We start from the raw sequence: 12,882 nt of genomic DNA, 5'->3' as shown, positions 1-12,882 counted from the left end.
TGTCATTATGATAAGGCGGTTCCCCAGGAAAATCTGGAAGTGACTTCTTTCCAAATATCAACAGACCAACATAAAAAAAACGATACTAAGGAGGATAGAAGAAAACATGATATTAGAAAATATTAACAAAAGCAACTCAAACGTGGCAATCTATTTACCCGCCGACAGTAACTTATAGATCTATATATCTTTTTCAGCAATGGCCAATGGTAATAAAATTAAGAAAAAGCTATTAATGAATGTTTATGAATTGATTAAACTGTAATTTGACAGAATATATTACAGACAATTTAACCCTACAAGCTGCTGCATGCAGCCAGTGTTGATAATTGAACCCAAGAGACCAGTTAGATTATTTCTCATTGCCCTTTATCTAATTAGCATGTTTCTTCATCGTATTTGCTTTCATTTATTTATTTTTTATTATTAAGTCCTATATATTTCACAAGCCATAAAACCAAGACATGCTAAATGTGTTGGAATCATGAACAATATTTAAAAATAGACATTCGTGAATACATAAAGATAATTAGTTTTTTAAATCCTATTTAATGAAATGTTTCTTCAATTACCAACTTTAAGGAGCTGCTAGTTGCTCTCAGATAATTCTATTCATTAATCACTGTCTTATATGACAGAATACATTACAGACAAGTTAACCCTTCAGGCTGCTGCATCAAATGTTGACTCCGAGTCCCTAGAGACCCATCATCATTCCTTTCAGTATCTTTGAAGTTTGTTTACCAAATTGCTATATTTCTATATTGTATTTATATATTGTTCTGCATTTTTTTAAATTCACTCTTTAAAGGGATATTAATATGGTAAGTTCAAAATAGATTAAAATCATAAAAATCATAAAAACATTGATTGTATTTCATCATCATATTTTGCAATATCACTTTGCAAAGTGGTGATAATGAGTACATGCGGGAGAAAATTTTATTTTTATTATTTTAGCCTTAAACTAATTTCTGAGACTAATCAAACCAGTAATATAAAATCTTGATTTAAAAAAGAAACCTTTACACGCAATAATCAAGAAAGAGAATTATTGATTTCAAGATGATATTTTGACCTGTGAACTTTGACCTTAAACTTGTTAGGGTCTAAGAGGTACTGTAAAATTTAAAAGTATATGTACCATGATTCAGCAAATTTGAATTTCACTCACAGATTCTTATGTTTCAGAGTGTCCTTGAACTTTGAAATTTGACCGTGAAAATCAGTATAAGAATCATTAACAATCATCAGTTCAAAACGGACAACAATGAGTCTACTCATAACCAAGTTACCGTTATTAATTTTACTTAAATTTGTCGTTTACCTTTGACCTACATGCATGACCAACTGTAAACTAATATGATAATACCCGCAACTGTGTTGGCGGATTAAAAGAAAAATAGAAATAATTTATAATCTTGGATCAAAGAATTATGGATGATCATGATATATTAAAGAATTAGGTGTAATAATGTATCAAAACACAGTTCAAAACATTTTGGGATAGAATAGTGCATTTTATTGTGTTAAAAAACAAAGACCTATTGGAAATGATTAGTGCAATCATACTACATGTATCTACACTTCACAATTCAATGATTAAATGACAATCAAAAGAATTGATAAATAAATAATGAAAAGAAATATGACCCCCCCCCCCCCCCAAAGGGGGTGGGGGTACAGTATGAGAATGACGTTTATTTAACTGTAGCTGTTCTTTGCACCAGACACTCTATACGTTTATTACTTTCATTCCAACTCTTTTCAAATTTGGTATGAAACATATTTGGAACAAGGGGGACATAAATTGTAAATTTTAGGATTCCTGCACCTAGGTGAATTATTTACCTTTACATCTTCATGGGAATTTTTAAATTCCTGCAGGAATTTGAGATTTCTACGGGATTTATTTTTCTCCGATTGGAATTTTAGAATCATTCCTACTGGAAATTCAATTTTCCTGTCTGATAATATAAATTCTATTTTCCTGCAGGAATTTATATTTTTCCCGTAAGAATTTCAAAATTACCATAGGAATTTAAACATTCGTCTAGGAATTTTACTTTTAATGGTAAATATCTCAACGAACTGGGACATTTATCTCTCTAAAATATGGATCATAACTTTACAAAGAATGGTTTTAACAAAGGCATGTGTAGTTTCCCCGAGTTTGGTAGATTAGGCGGGTGCATATTTGCCATGCACTTGGGCTCTGGCAGATTTTCCAAGACAGTATCTATAGTGCTTGATTTAGCAGGACACTTCCATCAAAAGCGATAAAAGAATGCAATCGAAATATGTAAAAGGTGTACAATTACTATACCTTATGCCAATTATTATTTTTTTTTTTACAATTTGTTTCAGATTATAACTCTAATATAACTACAGTGTATATCTAATAATAATTGTCTCGCACTTGTTTACACTTGTATCAACGATTCATCTTATCTGAGTGAATTGAACAAGTATTGTTTGAAAGTTAACAACATTGTATTCATAGTGGCTACATGAAGACTAAATATTTTTCATCTTATTTACAGCTCAGAAAACAGAGAAGTTAGTCCACAGAAAAAAAGCCCGACATTGTTGTTAATTGATAACATTGCCCTCATTGCTTGCAAGTTTTAGAGTTTATCTCATTAAATTTAAAATTGTATGCGTCCTGCTTGACTTTGATATCTATTCAGCTATTCTAAATGAGGTTCTTTCATTATAGGAATGCTACTGAGAATTTCTCTCTGATAAAGTTGTTACATTATACATTTACATGTACTATTCATACAGTCATCCAGGTTCAGGTAGGCAGTATATTATTTGTAATTTTTCTGCAATACTATCTCAAACTGCCACCATTACATTGTAATCATCTGATTAACTGTTATAATACTTAAATCATATTATATCGTACATGGATATGTACCTAGTTTTGTACAGACATGGATGTAGAATACGTTGTGAATAAAGGACAGGTACAGGCAGGGATGTAAACTATCTTGTGTATACAGGACAGGTACAGTCATGGATGTAAAATAACGTGTGTATACAGGACAGGTACAGTCATAGATGTTGTTAATCAGGGACAGGTACAGTCATGGATGTTGTTAATCAGGGACAGGTACAGTCATGGATGTTGTTAATCAGGGACAGGTACAGGCAGGGATGTAGAATATCTTGTATATACAGGACAGGTACAGTCATAGATGTTGTTAATCAGGGACAGGTACAGTTGTGGATGTTGTTAATCAGGGACAGGTACAGCCATGGATGTAGAATATCTTGTGTATACAGGACAGGTACAGTCATGAATGTTGTTAATTAGGCACATGTACCGTCATGGATGTAGAATATCTTGTGTATACTGGACAGGTACACTCGTGGATGTTGTTAGTCAGGCACAGGTACAGCCATGGATGTTGTTAACCAGGCACAGGTACAGTCACGGATATAGAATATCTTGCGTATACAGGACAGGTACAGTCGCGGATGTTGTTAATCAGGCACAGGTACAGTCACGGATGTAGAATAGCGTGTGTATACAGGACAGGTACAGTTGTGGATGTTGTTAATCAGGCACAGGTACAGTCACGGATGTAGAATAGCGTGTGTATACAGGACAGGTACTGTTGTGGATGTTGTTAATCAGGCACAGGTACAGTCACGGATGTAGAATAGCGTGTGTATACAGGACAGGTACAGTTGTGGATGTTGTTAATCAGGCACAGGTACAGTCACGGATGTAGAATAGCGTGTGTATACAGGACAGGTACAGTCGCGGATGTTGTTAATCAGGCACAGGTACAGTCACGGATGTAGAATATCTTGTGTATACAGGACAGGTACAGTCGCGGATGTTGTTAGTCAGGCACATGTACAGTCATGAATGTAGAATAACGTGTGTATATAGAACAGGTACAGTCGTGGATGTTGTTAATCAGACACAGGTACAGTCACGGATGTAGATTATCTTGTGTATACAGGACAGGTACAGTCATGGATGTTGTTAATCAGGCACAGGTACAGTCATGGATGTAGAATACGTTGTGAATACAGGACAGATGAAGTCGTAGATTTTGTAATTGAGGCACACTCACAATGTACACTCATGGATGAAAAATATCTTATGATTTCAGGACAGGTAGCGTACAGAGATGGATAATGTAGACCCTGATTTCAATTTCCTGTTTCTTCGTATTGATAAAAGAAACTTGGATAATATCGGGTTTACTTGTGTTTTGACTACTGTGGTAAATGTTTCTGTTAGCGAATATGGCGATCTATACAATGAATTTAAGCATAGAAATTAAATTTATTCTCTTTGTCTAGAGTCTATGATACATTTTCCTCAATATTTTCACCCACCAGTAAATATTACCTTTTGGCGATCACAGCTTTCTATACAATAGATTTATTAGAAATCAGCCTTCTTTTCTTAATATTTACACATGGGGTATTTTCATTAAAAAACCATCCGAAATTATTAACATATTTACTAGACGTTTAAACATTTCGGAAAATCTTGCTCTGACATTCCGACTTTGACATTAGTGTGCAGGTACAGTCATGGGTGTCCGGTACCAGCATTGACGAGTACAGTCTGGGATGTTAGCTGACAGACACTGATGATCTGAGATGTTGATATACCCGGAAGTTAATAATCTCGCTAAATCTCGGCAATCACATGACGAGACTTACAGACCCTATTGCCGAACATAATCGGGTTGCTGAGACCGAGGCCATATACAAAGACGGAAACTGACGCTAGCAACTACGCGTGTCGTTTGTTTTAAAGTATTACGTTGTTTCATGAATGACTAGAAATACTATGCAAGTGTAAAAAGGTATTAATTACGACAAATGTGCCACTCAAATGAAATTTTGATCGTGAATTTTCTATAAAATTGGCATGTTTTAACTGTTTACAAATCTAACACGTGCTCAGTGCCTCTCTTTCGCTTTTTCCGAACTGGTGACCTCCAAGGTCAATGCACATCGGAGGTTACGAGCAGGAATTACTGACAGGATGCCAATAATTCATGAATCTATATTTTCTGCTGATTTGACGGGTTTATTGCTTCAGATTCACTCTGGTTCTACTAAGTTATATACATGTATATTCAATCACATATATGTTGACTATTTGTTCTTTTATTTTTTTATTTATTTTCCGTCAGTTACAGCTTGTATTGCTTTAAACTCGAAATATTTTGGCTAATTTTGTCAATATGCGTCTTTTAAACTTATTTTCAAAAATTATTGAATCAAGACATACATGTACGTTCCAATTGGTTTTATCATATATTTGAATAACTTATTTTTTATCTTTCATGCAACACCTTTAGGGAAATTAACATGAGACGTGCAACACCTTCTTTGCACTTTTCAGGCAAGATATTGTGGCGAGACATTTTCCACACAAGGTACAAACAGTTGACTTGGGGAGCGAGCTACAAAAATTGTATTTCTTCAATGGGCTGTAATATGTTGTACCGAAAATTGTAATTGTTCGTGTCGTTTGTCGCTTTATATATAACACTGTTGATGAAAACAAGTAGGGAATATCATATCATTTTAGATGTCTTGATTTTGTAGAATTTGAAAGTCATGTCAGGAAGCTGCACGCGGCATCGTCTGCAAAAATATCGATGTACAAATGTCTTCAACGCGATTCCTTGCTGGTGATGTTTAATTAGCCGTTAAGTCTTGATTAGCGGGTAAGTCTTAAACGCCTTGTTCATGATTCTGTAAAATTTGTAAAACAATATAAACTGTCTTTTGTAGAATTTTTTATTGCATATTTTTCAGACGAGGAAGTAAGGGAGATGAGGTGAGGTCTTATTCCTTTTCTTGCATGTAGAGTGAAAAGCTCATTTTTATTTTTATCGCACACTAGCCAAAGGCTCCAATGACTAAACATTCAATATTTCTTTTTGAAAAACCCTATCAATGCCAACCCAACTTGCCAGACAACGTCCTTGGATAATTTACCGTACCTTAATCTTACAAAAGAAGATAATTAAGAAATCAGATAATGGAAAGTGGAATAATAATTTTCTTCTGGCTAGGCTTGATTTTCAAGTTTGAATATTTTAGTAATATTTCCAATGATATCAATGATTTTTTCAAAACTACCAGCTCCAATGATTGGAAAGACATATGTAATGATTGCATTGATAAAAGAAATATATTGCTTATCCGCTAAGAATTTTTAAAATGACCAGTTTCTTATTAAGAATTCAGTGTTCTGCATTTCAACAGTGCACGAAGACGTCATATGAAAAGTATAGGTGAAATGTGTATGATTAAACAAATAGAATGCTGTTTGTAATTCCCGTATGATAGTTATCATTCGTAAATAAGATAAGGATCTTCAATTGATACGTATGTTGAAGTGCAAAAAAAAAAAACCGACAAAACAAAACAACAAAATAACTATATATTGTCGTCATTTAGTTTTTAATTCAGTTCTTTCTATCTTTCTTCATTAAAGGTACACGTTTTTAAACTTCACACAACGGATGTTAAGACATCGCTCTCCATCTCCATTGCTTACGTCATTTGTGTTTCTATTCGTGATGATTTTTGTTTTGACCCAGTTGATTCCCGGACCTTATCCACCATTTTGTCGGAATTATTTTGAAAACAATTCGTACTTATGGCTAGAAGAAATACGTTCCCGTGGAGGATCAGAAATTAACAGATTTAAATATATTTTCAACCCTCGTGGAATGTGTAAAACTAGTTCCAAGGTGCTGCTACTGCTCGTTCTTGTGAAATCAAAAGCTGGTAACTTCCGGAAGCGGCGATACATCAGAGACACGTGGGGCAAAGATGCTCGAAAAAGGGGATACAAAGTTGCATTTCTTCTTGGATATAGCAAGTTGGATAAAGTGTTTGTGGATTATGAAAATGAGTTTTACGGTGACGTAATTCAACAGGACTTCCGGGAATCTTACCACAACAATACCCACAAAATAAAGATGGCGTTTGATTGGGTAGTTAACTATTGCAAACGTGCACAATATATAATAATAGTAGACGACGATATGTATTTGAATATTCAAAACGCTGTAGGTTATATTTCACAAGCTGGTGTAGGCGAGGATCGTTATCTTTACAGTGGATATTTTCTTCAAGAACCCCTTCCCGACCGTTATGTCAAAAGTAAGCATTATATTTCTGAAGAACAATATCCTTTTGATTGTTACCCACCATACATTGCTGGTGCCTGTATATTCCTTAACCAGCATGCGGTACAGGGCTTTTACGGTGTGCTGCCTTACATCCCATATTTCCCGTTTGATGATGTTTTCATCGGATTCCTTGCTCAAATACTGCGCATCAAACCTTTAAGTAACAATTTGATCAAACTAGAAGGAACCCCGCTTCACATTGATGAAATAAATGAAATCAAGTGTATAATATCACAACATGGGTATAATGTCGATTCTATGTTTTATATTGCCTATAATTCTACTCACTCTCAATTTAGTGCAGTAGAAAACTCATGATATATAGACTCTATAATTGATTCATAATTGACAAATGTTGGCCGAGCAATAGTCTGCCAATTTCTATTGGCTACACAAGTCACATGATTCTACTGTCTGCTGCTACGTAATGGCGAGGTTTGTTGATTTGACTGATGATGATGGAATACAGAATTTGTTAGATGAAACGCAGAACAGAAACATGGAAACATATTTTGATTATTATTATTCAGGATTTGGGGTATATAAAACAACCTTAAAAATGAAGGTGTTTAAGTGGAGGATATGTACAACAATATTTTGAAGTTGAAAATTTTCAAATGTACTTTATTTTGTCCAAAAATACAGATTTAGAAGAAGATAATCTGGGGGGGGGGGGGATTAAAACCTCTGCTATATTAGAACCTGCGACCTACAGTTCAGCAGTCGGTATGCTAACCTACTGAGCTACTTAGCTAGATATCTAAATTGAAAAGGAAAAGTCAAATATTGCTGATATTGATTTTTTTCCTCCATGTTTTTAAAGGAAGTCAGCCATTATGACGATGTAGAATACCTCCTTAACAAAACAGTTATAGACTGTATCCTCGGACAACAGCTGTTTTGTTTGACCCTACAGCTTCGGGCAACAGATATGTTCTCGGGTCAAGCAAAACCGCTGTTGTCCTCGAACCCAGTCAGTAACTAGATAATTTTGTGAATTCTATGCAATTCACAAACATTCTGTTTAGTGGCACAGTGTTTGGACCCAGGTCAATTTTGAGTAATAAAAAATAATTTGCATTTTTCTGTTTTATGCATATCTTGGAAATGTATGGAGTTTCGAAATGAACTTTGGTAATAATGTAGATTGACTATGTATGAATGTTTCAGAATACGAAGTAGAATTTTATACCATTTGTTTGTTTGTCAGCGAAATTCGAATCCAAGCGATGCGACTACAACCAAAAGCTATAAACTTCACCGGGTTAATTCTAGTTATAAAGCTATAACACCTGTTACAGAAGTCAAATCATTGAAACTTGAGTTCAGGTAAATATATTTTTAGAATACAGTTTTGTGTATGCATATCCAAATATGGATTAATCAAGGCGGACCAACTTTTATGACCTAACAACGCATTATGACCTCATTAGCATACTAATTTCGTGCGGTGTTTTTTTTTTTTTATACTAAAACTATATTTTCAACTAAATAGGGTGAATTTGAACATTTTCAATTTCAAAACAGTATTGTACATATCCTTCACTTTCCCTCAATATAATATTTCTTAGGTGTGTTATTCTTAACTTGTAGTTCTATTGAATCTTTTGCAACATCATAATTTAATTATGTTATTTTTGAATGATCTTGGCTTTTATTGCAGAGAACAAATATACTAGTGCTGTGCCGGTCTATATTTTTCAGTGATGTCACGTTTATACTTTATGTATATGTTTCAATTGATCCTTTCCATTTCCTCTTTTTTATGTTTTATAAAGGACCACAATGTAAACTAGTCATTTGATAATATTTGTGTTATCCAGTATCGATAAAAGAATTTATCTATGTAATGATCTAATTGGAATGTTCCTTGCGCGGAGATTATTATTTACCCCTTTTTGGTAAGACAAGACTTTAATATATTGCAATAAATATTATGTTGCAATAAATTCATTTAGGTCAACGCACTTACAAACGTCCATGAAATACTAGCCACTGTGTACAAACTAGCCTCATTTTCACTTTACTTTTTAAATCGGTGGCTCCTCCGATCAAATTTTTGGTGTGGTTAGATAAAGCAGCGTACTGTGAACGTAGATTTCGTATGTAGTGTCTATTGTTTTATCTGTGACTAGTCTCGAATTTTAATATATGATTTTTGGGAGTTGAACTATGTTCAATCTCCCTGGGTCATCACGCACTTTTCTGCGCAGTAATTTGTATTGATTTGTATAGTGGTCGTCAGCGGGGGTTCTGTGTCAGCTGATTTACTCCTAGGTAAATCAACATAAACTTTTATAAACATCCGCCATTAAATAATCCATGTAACTTTTCTGAATTAATCTAATTTTGGTAATTGATATGTAAATAAATGCAATGATATTGTATTCAAATCAATTTGAATACAAGATTTCGATCAAATTGATACTGATAGACATAGAAAAATAAAAGATAAGGTTGAAAATTGTCGTTTGTAGCGCAGCGTCACCTATAAACATTGATAGGGAAACGAACGACAACTGCACACAAGCCCTATTGACACCGTGGCGCGAAATATCGAATATGGTGCGAAACCTCAGAAAATTTACAAGAAATAACTCTACAACATTGTGTATGTGTATATATTTGGGGTTTTTTTTTAATGTGATATAAAAAATGCTTATATGTTACATGTAGATTGAATTAAAACACGTCATTCCCAGTCAACAACTTTCGATTGGGATCGGAATACGAAATAAAATTTCTTATATCCGGTGGCAAAGTGAAACTGCTTCATGCTTCAAGTTATTGAATTACGTAGTAATTGCACGTTACACATTAGAGAACTGTTCCTTTTAATAAAGAAAGTCACAAAATAGATACAAAATGAGTGTACCTTATTCATTACTGTTACCGAGCTTTCGTCGACTATAATCTGGAAATGGCGTGTTTCGCTGCGCTTGATGACGGTAAGGTCCACATTTTCTACGTGAGTAGTGTTATATTTGTTTATGAATTTTTTGCGCATACATGGTATGTCTCGGCTAGGAATAATGGAAACTTTCTCACCTATGTATGTAAAGACATATTAATCTCTATTTTTAAAAATGTAGAACACTTTTATCAAATGACAATGTTTGAAAACGCTTAGAGCCCCGATGTCAGAATTTCCTTTTCCAAGACATCAATATGTCAAATTCATTATCCTTTTTGAATAGTATGTACCATATTTTGTACCAGTTATCCATTTTGAATCCCCTATTACAATGGGATTTTGCTGCACTCTGTAATGTTTGAGTGGATGTCATGAGTGTGTGTCAAACAGAAATTTTAAGAGCATGGGATAAGGTGCTGCCATGTATTACTTCACTATCAAAGTTTAACCCAGTTGCCACAATGTTGAATTTATGCTGCAAACAGGATTGGAAATTGCTCTGGTCAAAACACATTGTTTATTTGTCTACAGATGAAAGAGACATGAGGATTCTCCCTCACAAACTGAAAAAAATATAGTTATGGATCTTGTACATGTATAGTTTATTAATCACTATAGATTTCCAGCATCACAAGTCTGATTCCACTATATGCTTTCCATACTGTCAGGTTCATTCACCCCCTGTTTGAGCCACAGTATAATATCCCAAATACCTTGGCAACAAATAACATTATTTGACTAGTGTTTCATTTTTAGCGGAGTTGAGATGAAGTCGAACTCGGCTTATGATCTGATGAAGTACCTTTGGGCGGGCAGGCGGGCACGCATCAACATTTCATTTCCGCACCATAGCTCTTGAGCAAATTATAGGATCTCATTCAAACTTAGATGGATTGTCACCCTCAGTAAGATGAGAAAGCCTATCGATTCTGGGGTCACTAGGTCAAAGGTCAAGGTCACTGGCTATAAATAGACTGAAATTTGGAGAAAATTTTGTTTTCCGCACCATAACTCTTGAACGCATTATAGGATCTCAATCAAACTTACATCGATTAAGTAAGACAAGAAGCCTATCGATTCCGGGGTCACAAGGTCAAAGTCACAGTGGCTATAAATAGACTGAAATTTGGAGAATATTTTGTTTTCTGCACTATAATTGTTTAACAAATTATAGGATCTCAATTAAACATAGATGGATTATCGCCCTTGATGAGACAAAGAAGCCTATTGATTTTGGTCAAGGGTTAAAGGTCAAGGTCACAAAGGATTGAAGTCGGCTGAAATTTATGTACGCAAAATTTTGCTCCCTGCTTGATAATTCTTGAAAACGTTTCTGCCGGTTCCCTCTATGCCCATTCCTTGCGCAACTTGGCTTGTGCATTTCCGATGCCCGACAATTTTTAATTTTTTTGCATTTCATTTATTTTGAGTTATTATACAATTATTTACCATTCCATTGATCCTCTACAGGACTGTAGTATACTCAGGTGACAGTTTAGCATATTGGACTACCTTTTCAAGTAATGAATCCTTAGAATTAGCTATAACTAGGATTAAACTTGAATGTATATATACAGGGGAAAAACTTCTTCATAACTGCAAGGCATTGATAACCATATTGATTTGAAAGTTTGGGCCATAATATGTGGTCACATTTTTCATGAGAATATAAAGGGGTGAAATTCTAGAAAACAACAACACGACTTCAGTTACTCGAGGAGCGTTGTGGCCCATGGGCCTTCCATTATCCATGTTTGCTGTTGTAACGCTTTGAAAAACAACAACAGTTGATTTGTATCTAAAATCATGATAATTTTCAGTCATTTATCCCCCTACCCTTCCAGTATTATCTTCTCTAACTGAATTTCCACAATGTTCAACTCCCATGAGTACTTTAAGTACTTTGATTATATCTGTATTCTACTATTTTTGCTTTAAAATAAATCAAAGTACTGAAAGTACTGAAAAGTGCAAAGTTGATTTGATAAATTCTGTCTGTAATGTTAATGACGAGGAACAAGAAAAGAAGTTCATGCATTATTCTTCATTTACACACAACTATTAAATATTTACTTTCTGAAAGAATATAACATGTATGGATGGGAAATAATGTTCTGAAACTGTTTACCATGTTGAAATATAAACTATATCTGACGTTGATAAACACAAGTTATATGTATTATAATAATTTTGGCCTCACCCAGGAACTAAAACCCTATCCCTGGGACAATGGAATTTACAATTTTGGTAAAGGGTTACCTGCTCCTTCTAAATATATTTAGTATCAATAGCATTCAAGAAGATGTGATTGAAATGTTTTACACATAAACACTATATATCAAGTTTGGCTTCATCCTGGAGTCAGAACCTCTATCCCGAAGATCATAAAATTTACAAGATCAGTAAAGGCCTTCCACCTCTATACGACTTTGTACAGTTCTGAGGTTGTAGAGTGGGTGGGGTAATTTTAGTATGGTGAAGTTTTGGCCGTGTTTAAAATTTTGAAAAGACTCATAATGGCAGTTCTCTAAAGATAAAAGGGTTCAATTGTTAATGCACGACAGACGCTGATTAAATGCCATAGAAATCAATGGGAACTTTCAAGCCTATTATTCACAATAACTATATATCTATCATTGGGTAAAATGCTGTCTGACGTGTTTCATACCGATTGTTAGGCCGTTCTTGGCACACTGATTTTCACTACGGATAACTCCGTTTACCTGATCAGGATATAGGGCTCACGGCGGGTGTGACCGGTCGACAGGGGATGCT

At 34.5% G+C, this 12,882-nt stretch overlaps 1 protein-coding gene and 1 long non-coding RNA gene across 2 annotated transcripts; both read left to right on the top strand.

Annotated features, from left to right (window-relative positions):
- The first annotated feature begins 4,650 nt into the window (after positions 1–4,650).
- Positions 4,651–6,624, top strand: LOC125674751 (uncharacterized). Its single transcript, XR_008801808.1, has 4 exons — positions 4,651–5,420; positions 5,593–5,714; positions 5,806–5,827; positions 6,491–6,624. It is a non-coding gene; the product is annotated as an uncharacterized LOC125674751 (long non-coding RNA).
- A 16-nt stretch (positions 6,625–6,640) lies between these two features.
- Positions 6,641–8,329, top strand: LOC130046479 (beta-1,3-galactosyltransferase brn-like). The gene has a single exon (XM_056160214.1). The coding sequence runs from the start codon at positions 6,729–6,731 to the stop codon at positions 7,509–7,511; it is 783 nt and encodes a 260-aa protein (XP_056016189.1). The 5' UTR covers positions 6,641–6,728; the 3' UTR covers positions 7,512–8,329.
- The last annotated feature ends 4,553 nt before the right edge of the window (positions 8,330–12,882 follow it).

This window comes from Ostrea edulis, chromosome 3 (assembly GCF_947568905.1).
Source record: "Ostrea edulis chromosome 3, xbOstEdul1.1, whole genome shotgun sequence".
Taxonomy (NCBI): domain Eukaryota; kingdom Metazoa; phylum Mollusca; class Bivalvia; order Ostreida; family Ostreidae; genus Ostrea; species Ostrea edulis.
This window is presented reverse-complemented; position numbering and strand designations above follow the sequence as displayed.